Raw genomic sequence first — 11,106 nt, forward strand, 5'->3', positions numbered from 1 at the left:
GAGCCACCCAGGCATCCCGAAAATGTAAAAGTTTTAAACTTGGGCATGGTAAACAATTCTTTTTTTTTTAAAAGATTTTATTTATTTATTCGACAGAGATAGAGACAGCCAGAGAGAGAGGGATCACAAGCAGGGGGAGTGGGAGAGGAAGAAGCAGGCTCATAGCGGAGGAGCCTGATGTGGGGCTCGATCCCATATCGCCAGGATCACGCCCTGAGCCGAAGGCAGACGCTTAACCACTGTGCCACCCAGGTGCCCCGGTAAACAATTTTGTTAAAAAGTTTTGTTAAAAAGATGAAATTAGACTTCACTCTGCCAGAAACTCTGTTGAGAGGATGATCTCTTCTTGTGGGTGTTACATATGAACACTTGCATTTGTAAGGCCAGCTACTGGAATTTCAAGTTAGCCTTGTTCTTAAAAAGCAGGCTTATTGAGCTTAAATTTAGTGTTGAGCTGAATTAGAGGCAGTAAGGAATGAAGAAGAGTGAAATAAGGAGCAGATAGTATGAACCAACTGCAGTCCACTGTCCTATTTCTAAATATGGAGAGGAGAAAGATTATCTATAGTGGCCTATATATGCATTAAAAATTATCTGGGAAGATAAACGAAAGTCTCTTAAACATCCAAAAACTTCTTTCATAAAGAAACACATGTGAATTTTAACAGCAATACCATTTTCACCTAGTAGGTTGGCAAGAATCCGTGTCTCATGACTCAGGCTGTTGTGAAATTGGCACTCATACACGTTGCCAGTGGAAGAGCAAAATAGCCATGCTGGCTCCTACCTCAGGGCCTTTGCACTTGCTGCTGCCTCTGTCTACAACACTTTGTCTAAATAACCATGGGACTGGCTCCTTCTAGCCAATCTAGGACCCAGCTCCTAGTCTGCTCGTCAGTGAGGCCTCCCTGACAACCCTCTCACTGCTCCCTGCCCACCCCAACACTCACATTACTTATTTTCCTCATAGTGCATATCTTTTTTTTAAGATTGTATTTTTAAGTAATCTCTATACCCAACGGGCTCGAACTCACAACCCCAAGATCAAGAGTCGCATGCTCTACCAACTGAGCCAGCCAGGTGCCCCTCACGGTGTTCATCTTTATCAGAAATGATTGATTTCTTTTCCTCTCTTCTGCTAGATCGAGGATCAGCAAATTTTTTTTCTGGAAAGGGCCAGATCATAAATAGCTGAGGCTTGGTGGGCCATGTGGTCTCTGTTGCAATTCCTCAGCCCTGCTGTACTAACACTAAAGAACCATAAACAATCTGTAAGTGAACACGCATTACTGTGTTCTGGTAGATTTGCAGACACTGTAATTTAAATTTCATCGTTTTTAAGTGTCACAAATTATTCTTCTTCGGATTTTTCTTTTTCCAATCATTTAGAAATGTGCAAACTAGTCTTGGCTCAGTGGCCATACAAAGAGACAGCAGGCTGCTGCATTTGGCCTGTGAGTCATGGTTTCCCTACTTTTGTCCTAGAACGCCAACTACGGGGATATTATTGTCTGCTTGATTCACTGTTGAAACCCCAGAGCCCAAAACAGTGCCTGGCACCCAGGAGGCTCTCAATAGATGTTTCTGGAGTGAGGAAATGAACAGAACGGGGAGCTGGGCAGCAAGTTACTGAAGGAGTGGAGGAGTGAGTGAACATTCGAGAGCCGGTTCAGTCCTACACTCAGGGCTTCCGTTTACCCATGTCTGAACCTAGGCAGGCTTCCCAAGAAGACTTAGAAAGAGATCAGAAGGCTGAGGCCAGAGTTGCAATTCAACATCTTTATTCTTCCCCTTTAGCTCGAGGGTGATCCTGACAAACAGCTTCTACCAGGAGAGGCAGAAAGGACTGGGCTGGGCGAGGATTCCCCAAGGACCTGGTCTCCTCCTCCCGTGGGGTTGGGTTGGGCTTAGGGCCGTGATCCAAGCTCAGCATCCCTGGGGAGGAAGGAAGTGGACCACTCTGCAACCTCTGTGGCCCCCCCCTACCTCCAAGAGCCATGTTAATAGGAACCAGCCACCTCCACACGCCAGGCTTGAGGGACCCTGAAGAGCGGCCCCATCTTCCTCCACATGCACAGGAGCATGCGCACAGGGGCCCAGGGCGGAGCAGGGCAAGGTCAGTGTCCAGACACATGGCTCTGGCCCGTGGCCCAGTTGGCAAACATAAAGCCTAGACTGATCGCCATAAAGAGGACCCCCAGGAGACCAAAACACAGAGCCTGTGGATGAGAAGGAGAGAAGATGGGGGTGGTTGGGTCTCCACACCGGAGCTCCTCCTGGAAACATTCCTCAAGCCCTCCATCCCCTCCAGAGTGCCCCATTCATTCCTGACCCTCCTGCTCCCTCCCCTTCCTTAACACCAGCCCCTTCCTAAGAATTCTCCATCTTTCTAGAACCCTTCAGAGAGTATTCTTTATCCTCCTTGAAAGTGCTCCTGACTCTCTTCTAATAGCACTCCTTCCATCCGTCTGTAGGATACTCCCTCTGTCTTTGCAGATCTTGAAAATGTTCCTTTTATCTCGGCCACCCTGGGGTGCTCCCTCCTCAGAATGCTCCCTCTTTCCACAGCCCTCCCCTGGAATGCTCACCTGGATCTTAGGCCAGGAGTAGAGGGGCTCCACCTCAGATGGCACAATGCGGAGGTAGAAGATGCTAGGAAGGATGAAGATGAGGCTGGGGGCTGAGGTGGACCCTGGAGGACAAGCAGGAGGGACAGAAGTCAATGTAAGTCTAGAGTATAAGGCCCGTAATAGGTGGGGTCTGGGACTGGGGTTGGGGGTACTGACCAATAACCCCAAAGATATCCCGGATGGTCGGCACGCAAATGACAAGAACATTGACCAAGACAAGCAGGATCAGGGCTATGGCCACATGTCGTGGCCAGCTGAAGTCCCTGCTTGGGAAGAGCAGCTGCTGCAGGGCCCGGCGGATCTGTGGTCAGAGTGGGACACCAGTCAGGGCCCAAGTGCTGCTGCCCCCCTCCGTGTGGTCAGCCGGCCTGAACCCCACCCTCTGAGCATCCCTCTGTACCTCTACCTTCTGAATGAGCCTCCTGCCACCCACTTCTGACAATCCACGCCTGTTCCTTCTGTCTGATCGCCCGTCGATGCCTCTACCCGCTGTCTGAAATCTCTGCCTCGCTCTCCCATCTGCATACCTCTGTCTCCCTCCTGTCTAGTCATCTCACCTCCCAATCAGAGAGCCTGGTCCTTCCCACACCTCACTACTTCTGCCTCCACCCTTCCTAAAGGAAGCTATCCATCCCGGTCTCTTCATTCTGACGGTCTTCCTCTCTCTACCTCTCCCCTGTCTGACTATTCCTGCCTCCCTCTTCTGTCTAGCCAGACATCCGGTGCCTCCTCCCTCCAACTGACTACCCCCCATTCTCTCTGTCCTGCCACTGATGTCCCCTTTCTTTTTTTTTTTTTAAAGATTTTATTTATTTATTCGACAGAGAGAGAGACAGCCAGCGAGAGAGGGAACACAAGCAGGGGGAGTGGGAGAGGAAGAAGCAGGCTCATAGCAGAAGAGCCTGATGTGGGGCTCGATCCCAGATCGCCGGGATCACGCCCTGAGCCGAAGGCAGACGCTTAACCGCTGTGCCACCCAGGCGCCCCCGATGTCCCCTTTCTGTCTGACCATCTCTTTTTGCCTCCTCCCTGCCTCCTCCATCCATCCATCGCTCCTATCTCTGGTCCCCCCAGCCAAACACCCACGCCGACACCCTCCACCCATGTCCGTCCACTCCGTGGGCCCCCTCTTGACCCCACGTACGGGGAACAGCACAACCGGCACAGTGAGAGTCACCGCGAGCAGCACCGCCAGGCGCACACAGAGGATGAGCAGGTCCTGCTGGCTGTACATGTGCAGCATCTCCGCCTCCACGCTATCTGGGCCGTGGGACATGCGACACGGATGCAGCATGTGGTGGGAGCCCCGGGACCAGCAACCCGGAAACACACACACACGGCAACAAAATCGACACATGTGATGTGCACCCTCTCTTTGGAAACTGACAGGTCCAGGGCATGGAGGGAAAGTCTCAGGCTCCTGCCCCAGCAGTCTGCCCAGTCCCCACTCCAGCTCCCACCCCCACCCCTGGCCCCAGCCCCACTCACTGTAGAAGGTGAGGTATCCAAAGGTTGCCGTGAGCCCATACATGCAGAACATGGCCCCAATGGACACGTTGGCCACGGCCTGCATTCTGTGCTTGGAGGGCCTGAGTCGTAGAGGTTATGTAACTGTCATGCCCAGACCCCTGGACTTGGGGCAGGCTGCTCCAAAGGAGCCCATGCCCTCCAGAGTCCCCCTCCTCCAGAGCTGATGTTCAGCCGGTACACACTGGCATGCCCACCTCTAACTCCCCTGTGTGATAGCCAAGCCCCCCTCTGTCCATCCATCTCACCCCATATGACCATCTTCATCTATCTCCTCTGTCTGACCATCTCTGCCTCTCCCTCACCTCTGACCTCCATGCTGTGCCCCATCTGATCATGAACACGTCCCTCCATCATATCCTCCCTGACTCCCCGTTTTGTCCACCTGTAACCCCACTCTCTCTGACCACCCCCACATCCCCACCCCCATCCATGCACGCTACCCCCCTCCATCTGATCATTTCTGCCTCCCCACTCTGCCGACTCACACTTTACGGGATGTTGAAAGCAGACTCTTTAAGCCCTAATCAGTAAAAAGTCACTGCCCTGCATCCCCCCCAAGGCCACCTCAAATCCCTCCCCCCGCACGATCTAGCCACGATCAAGCTACAATACCAGGACTACGTGAGGGATTGTGAGACATTATGACTATTGCACACCTGTGCCCACTTGCCTGCCCACTCACCGGCAGAGCTCTGTGTAGATGGGCAGCACCTCCGGGTGGCAGACGAAGGCAAAAGCCATAATGGGCACTGTGTAGAACATCTAGGGGGATGACCCACATGACCGAGATTAGAACCTCCAGGGGCCTCTCCCCCACCCCTCCTCCCCCCGGCCCTACCGCTGCCCTCTGCATCAGACACACGGAAGCCCCCTGATGTCCGATGCCCAGCTCCACCCTAAGCAGAGTAAACTGGAGGACAGGACCAGAGGTGCAAGCCCTCTACACGTGCCCACACACCCACCTGTGAGTCAACGGTGAACATCTGGGCCTCACAGCTTCTGTTGAGTCCGTGGATGGGAAGGCCCTGGGGGTTCTTGCTCTCCACTGCAGTCTCATTGAGGCCTACAGCACAGCCAAGCTGGAACTTCTTGTAGATGACCTGGGGGAGGGTGGGCAAGTGAGGTCACGGGGAAGGCGATGTCCCAGTGTTCCAAACTCTTTCTTCACTTTTTTCATGTCCTTCTCCCTCAGACTCACCGAAATGAGGAAAAACAGCATACAGGTCAAAGAGAGACCACTGGTATACCCCAGGTAGCCTGCAAGGGGTAATATACAGAGCCTTAGAAATCAAGGGACACCCCCCATAGCAAATATCAAAACCTAGTTTGGCCTTTCAGGCTATCTCACCCCAATTAGGCCACACTCTTGCACAAGCTTTTACTTCTACCTGGACCCCCTCCCCCCATAGCAAACTCCTCTTCATCTGTTAAAGCCCACCTCACACAAGCTCTCCCCTGGTGTTTCACAGCCCTTGAAAATGGGGATTTCCTCAATCTGGCTCCCCTTCTCCAACTCCACTATCCAATGGCCAACACAGGAAGCCTCTTACCCAAGTGTCTCATGAGGGCCAGTGGCAGGATGATGAACACACTGACGATGATGATGAGAAGGTTTCCCTTCAAGAACCAGCCCCTAGGGAGACAGGCCAACACAGTGACTAGCTGCCTGCCAAAGAAAACCGTCAGGCAGACACTCGTAGAAGACAGCCGAACAGACGGATTTCTGCCTGCAGTCAGGGGAGATGAGCTGCCGCCTCAGCCGTGAGAAGTCATTCAGGCAGTCACGGTGACAATGGCACAACAGGATTGACAGAAACAGCCAGACAGGTTATCAGACTGTTAGTCGAACCCTGTCAAAGGGACATAGCTAAGAACACACACACAGCCGGCCAAATCGATGCCGTCGGACTCACAAGTGGACGTACAACCAGATGGGCACACAGGACCCAGGATCAGTGAGAGTCCCGCAGTCGAACACACGGTACCAGACACAGAGGTGAGTCCTGACCCTGGTGTGTCCGACGGGCAGAACAACAGTCTGATGATCTGGTGGTCAGGCAATGGTGCAAAGTCGGACAAGGAGTCAGGAAGACACACAGGTGGTTGCTGGAACAGCCCAAGGTGTGTGTCGAACACCTAAAAGTAGCTGGGCCAACTTGGCCACACAGCCAAAGACCGAAATAGAGGCAAAATCAGCCAGCTCTCGTTGGAACCAAGCTCGAAGAAAGAGTGGGATCTGTACAGATATTGGAAGGGGGTGCCCAGGCAAGGCAGTAAATAGAGGACCGGCTGAAAAACTGCTCGTTCGTTCAAAAGAGTTCTACTAATTGCCTACTATGTTCCAGGCACTCACACGCTATCTCATACACACAGTTACACAGAAATAAACCGGCAGAGCACCGTTGGCCATATAGCCGCTGGGAGCTAATTATAATAATTAGCTGAGCCAGAGTGTCAGCTACCTAAATGGTTTCAGAATCAAACCGAAGATGTACGAGAACACCGAGTCGGCCATCATATACAGACAAGCGAACACACTCAGCCGGCAGGTGGCTCGGAACTCAAACATACCGTCCACGAGATGCGTACTCAGAACGGTGGTCAAACACACACGGTTGGAACCATAGTACAGAGGACATACAGTCACAGCTGAGGATCACACGCACGCACACACAGAGCCAGAGGGAACTTGCCAGAAAACATGGCTGCCAAATTAAACAGAGATGGGAGTCTACTGGCATATGCAGCTGGAGCAAATCACATATACAGAGCTGGCACCCCAGTACACCGCACGCTTACGCTTACAGCCAGACAGATTTCGCCAGCCTGAGGGACCCTGAATCAAACGGAATCGGCTGGATGGGGAAAAGTCAGAGTAAGCAAATGTGAGACACACATGGTTGGAATCACAGCACACAGGACCCAGCTGTAGTCAGCTGTTGTACAGCTAGCCAGAGAATCCGCCCGTACAAGAGTCCCAAACCAAATCCACAGAGCTTAGGTCTAGATGTGTGCAGTCCCACGGTCAGCATCGGAGTAGACTGGACATACGCAGTCAGCTAGCAGACAGAATCAGCCAGAACGCCGGTCACCCAAATCAACACGTGGTCTACTAGGTAGAGCAACGGTCGCACATTCTGTTGGCCTCGCGGTCTGACCACACGGGCCTGCCCGGCAGTCTCAGAACACCTGGGAGTCAGCTGGGCACAGAGTTGAAGACAGCAGCCAGACCCGCAGGCCAGAGCCAAGGGGTGTTGCTCACTCACCCCTCGGGGTCCATGTCCAAGAAGGTGCCGATAACCAGGGGGAGTTCGGATTTGATGATGAACAGGTAACTGGACATGGCTGGTGCAGGTGGGGGGGGTGTAAGCAGATGGATTCCCCTCATCCCCCCAGCCCAGCCCGAGGAAGCCCACCCCACCCCGCCCTCTTCCCCCAAGCTGATCCCCCACCTCCCAGAGTCCTCACCCCCAACATTGTGCAGACAGATCACCGCAGCCACCACTACCTTCCCCGCAGGCCCCAGCGCCCTCTGTCCCAGCTGCTCATAGGCTCGGATGCCTGGGGTAGAGAGACAGGAGGGAATGAGTTGTGGGTCCAGGAGTCCAGGCAGGGGTGAGGAGTGCGGGGGGGGGGGGGCGGGGCGAGGGTCAGGGAGCTGAGGAGCTGGGGCTTGGGGTAATTGGGTCTGACTGATGGACGCTGGAGGTGAGGGTTAAGCAGTTCGGGGTGGGCTTGAAGTGGAGCCCGGGAGGTGGGATCTGTGATGGGGAGAAGGTTGGGGGCTGGAGGTGGGTAGTGGGTAGTGGGTGTCTTGGGGTTGTGGGGCTGGCTTCCACAATTAGCGGGAGCTGGAGACTGAGGAGCAGGGGGTTAGAAGTGGAGCGTAGTAATCAGGTTGTGCAGAGGGTCTGAGAAATGAGGTTTGATGCCAGACCGAGGGGTGAGGGGTGAGGACTGGGAGGTGGGGATGTGGGAGCTCAGTTAAGTTCTGAGGGCCAACGTGCAGTCTGAGAGCTGGAGTCCAGGGAGCTGAGGATGGGGTCTGGGGTGCTGGGTCCAAGATCTGGGGTACAGTATGTTCAGTGTGGTACGTTCCGTCCGAGTCTAGGGTTTAGGTTGATGTCGAGGGTCTCAGGTCAGAGGGGGTGCGTCCAGAGTCTGGGGTCCAAGATATGGGTCAAGCTCCAGGCCTTACCTACAACGCCAGCACAGGTCAGCAGGAGATGGATGGAGTATGAAGAGAGAAGCGCAATGCATAACAACAGGGCCCTGCAGCAGATGGCGCAGCTCAGACTTGGCCCCCAGGCCTCACGCTTGCCCCCCACGGCACCCCTGCCCCGCCCCCCGCGGGCTGCCCAGGACTCACAAGAAGAAGAGGACCCCTGTGTGGGCCATGGCATAGGCCAGTCCCAGAATGCCGCTGCCCATGATGGCGTTGCTGAGATTGAACACTGACATTCCAAACGATGTCTTCCCTTCAAACTGCGGGGAAGGGGCGAGGCCCGGGTACACATGGGGAGGGAGACCAGGTGAGGAGACCAGGGCTGGGGCCCAGGAAAGACTAGGGGAGAAGTGACTGGGGCAGGGAGAAGCCCAGAAAGGGGCCATAGGATGGAGGCTAGGAAGGAACCCGAGTTGAAGCCAGGGAGGAACCTGGAAAACCAAGAGCTAGGAAGGAAGAGCTCGGAGAAACTTCGGAGGGGAGCAGCTGGAAGTGGAGAAGAACAGGGGAGGGTGGAGCAGCCACCAGAGGCCAAACAGCTAGGGAGGGGAGCAGCTGGGGACCGGGAGCGGCTGGGGCAGGAAATAGCTAGGCAGGGAAGCCCCGGGTAGAGGGAACAGTAGGGGAAGAGATGAGCTGGGCAAGGTGCAGCTGGGACAGACCCTGTGAGGTCACTCACATCCATGAACTCGATTGGCTTCCTCCCAGGAGCAGGAGGATGGCTGGGTAGGAAACCCTCACGTTCCTGCCTGTAGCTGGAGAGGGCAGAGAAATCGGGGCTGGTGAGAGGGTAATCCTGACCCCTGACCTGGTCCCCGTGGGCCCCTGACTCACCCCAGAGCATCCGCAGGGAGGGCTCCGTTCATCTTGGGATCCTGCAGTTCCATGCTGTGGGCAGAGAAATGGGGGCGACGGATCAGAGGTGGAGCAGGGGGGCTACAAAGTGGGGGGAGTGAGACGAAGAGGGTAGGGGGTCAGATAGAGACAGATGGAGAACCAGAGAAACGGAGATGAGGCAAGGCGAACAGGGGCAGAAGGATGAGAGAGACGGGGAGGTAAATGGACAGACTCGAAGACAACAGTGAGAGGGCGATGGAGGAAAAGATGGGAGTCAGAGAAGGGAATCGGAGGGGGAGAGATGCCAACAGTTACTCAGACAAGTAGAAAAAGAGGGCAGCGAGAGACAAATAGAGGGGGAGGGGGGGAGAGAGATTGAGAAAGAGAGAGAGAGAGACCCCACAGAGGACGAGACGGCCATCTGAAGCTGGGAGAGTCTGTCCTCCCAGACCCCACACTCACCCAGTCTCTCTTGCTGCCTCTTTCCTTGCCGGCCCCCCGCACCCCCCCTCCCTCCACCCTCACCGCTTGGCCAAGCCTCTCACTCCTTACAGGGACACGTGTCGGCCGGCTGCCCCACCCCTCCTAACGCCCCCTACCCCCCTCCTCCCAGCCTGGGCCCCGAGCCTGAGCCCGGAGCTGATGCAACCTGTTGAAGGAGCTGGAGGTGGGGTAGGAGGACGGGCTTGTAGACCCTAGCCCCCCCCCAGGCTGAAAACTGCTCTCTGCCACAACTCTGAATATCCTCCCTAGTGGCCAAAGGCAATTCCCCAAACTGAGCCTCCTTCCAGGGACACAGTGACCCAGGGATCCCCATTTAATCCCCCTTTTAGGGATTAGAGAAGAATTTTTCTGGGGCCCCTGTCAAGTCTTACTAAACATTCGTTCTCCTGGCAGAAGTAACTTTAGAGACACTTCCAGACTTAAGCTCCTCCCTGGTCTTGGGGTGTCTCGGGAACCTGCCCTGAGCCCTAACTTCCCCTCCTGAGGATGAACTATCTCTGAGACCTTCATCAAAAGCCCCTTCCCAGGGCCTGATGCGTTTCTTGGGGTGGGGGTGCTCCGCAATCCCCAAGCGAGCCTGGAGCCCCTGTCTTCTGGATGGAGTGTTTCCGAAGAAACCCCCAGCCCAGAGCTCACTTCCTGGGAGTGCGGTATCTCAGAAACCCCCATTCAAGGTCCTCATCATTGCTAAAAGTGCCTCTGGGAAACCCCCTCCCCAAGCCCTGGGAAGGGGACGCCTCTCAAGGAGCCCCATCCTCCGTCGCGAACACTCTTCTGGAGACCCTCACCCACTTCTGAACTCACTTCCTGGGAGCAAGGCACCAAAAGGACTTCCCCTCCCATTCAATTCCCCGCTAGCGCTAAAAAGGTCTCCAGGGAACCCCCCCTGGAGGTTCCCCCGGGAAACCGCTCCCGGGATCCCCACTCGTGCCTCGGGGTCTCCGGGGCCCCACCCCGGCCAGCGCCCCCTCCTCACCTCCCTGCTCCTCTCAGCTCCCGAAGCCGCAGTAACTCGCTAGGGCTCTGGGACCCCACGGCCGGCACGGCTCCCCCTCCGCGGACCCTGCCCCCGCCCCGCCCTGCAGCCAATCAGCTCCGCCGCGCTTGCTAGGTGGCTAATCAGCGCAGCCCGAGCCGCATCTGGCCCGCGGATTATTTTTTTTCTGGGAAGAACTTTTAATTTTAATTCAGTTTCCCTCCATCTGGCTCTGGGCGGAGGAAAGGGGGTGGGGGAGGAGGGCGCTTCTCTCCTTCACCTGGACCCACGTGGAGAGAGACAGAGGTGTGTGGGGGCCTTGAGTGGGGGGGGAGGTGGACAGAAAGATTGAGGGAATCGATCCACACCTAGAGAGAGAGAGGGACGGACAGGCAGGCAGAGGC

The 11,106-nt window shown here is 55.4% G+C and overlaps 1 protein-coding gene across 5 annotated transcripts; it reads right to left on the minus strand.

Annotated features, from left to right (window-relative positions):
* Positions 1 to 1,764: 1,764 nt before the first annotated feature.
* Positions 1,765 to 10,787, minus strand: SLC38A5 (solute carrier family 38 member 5). Of its 5 annotated transcripts, none has more exons than XM_026513348.4 (16): positions 10,703 to 10,787; positions 9,220 to 9,273; positions 9,065 to 9,140; positions 8,530 to 8,645; positions 8,359 to 8,432; positions 7,629 to 7,721; positions 7,427 to 7,505; positions 5,711 to 5,793; positions 5,359 to 5,417; positions 5,123 to 5,260; positions 4,843 to 4,922; positions 4,119 to 4,219; positions 3,775 to 3,890; positions 2,787 to 2,931; positions 2,589 to 2,692; positions 1,765 to 2,219 (listed from the first exon to the last, which is right to left on the minus strand). In XM_026513348.4, exons 2-16 carry the CDS (start codon positions 9,270 to 9,272, stop codon positions 2,118 to 2,120), a joined length of 1,419 nt encoding a protein of 472 aa, XP_026369133.1. In that variant the 5' UTR covers position 9,273; positions 10,703 to 10,787; the 3' UTR covers positions 1,765 to 2,117. The 5 variants fall into 5 exon arrangements, with proteins under 5 accessions (XP_026369133.1, XP_044245327.1, XP_057167230.1 ...); XM_044389392.3 differs by lacking the exon at positions 10,703 to 10,787 and adding an exon at positions 9,685 to 9,739; XM_057311247.1 differs by lacking the exon at positions 10,703 to 10,787 and adding an exon at positions 9,621 to 9,641.
* Positions 10,788 to 11,106: the final 319 nt, after the last annotated feature.

The sequence above is a fragment of the Ursus arctos genome, chromosome X (assembly GCF_023065955.2).
Source record: "Ursus arctos isolate Adak ecotype North America chromosome X, UrsArc2.0, whole genome shotgun sequence".
NCBI lineage: Eukaryota > Metazoa > Chordata > Mammalia > Carnivora > Ursidae > Ursus > Ursus arctos.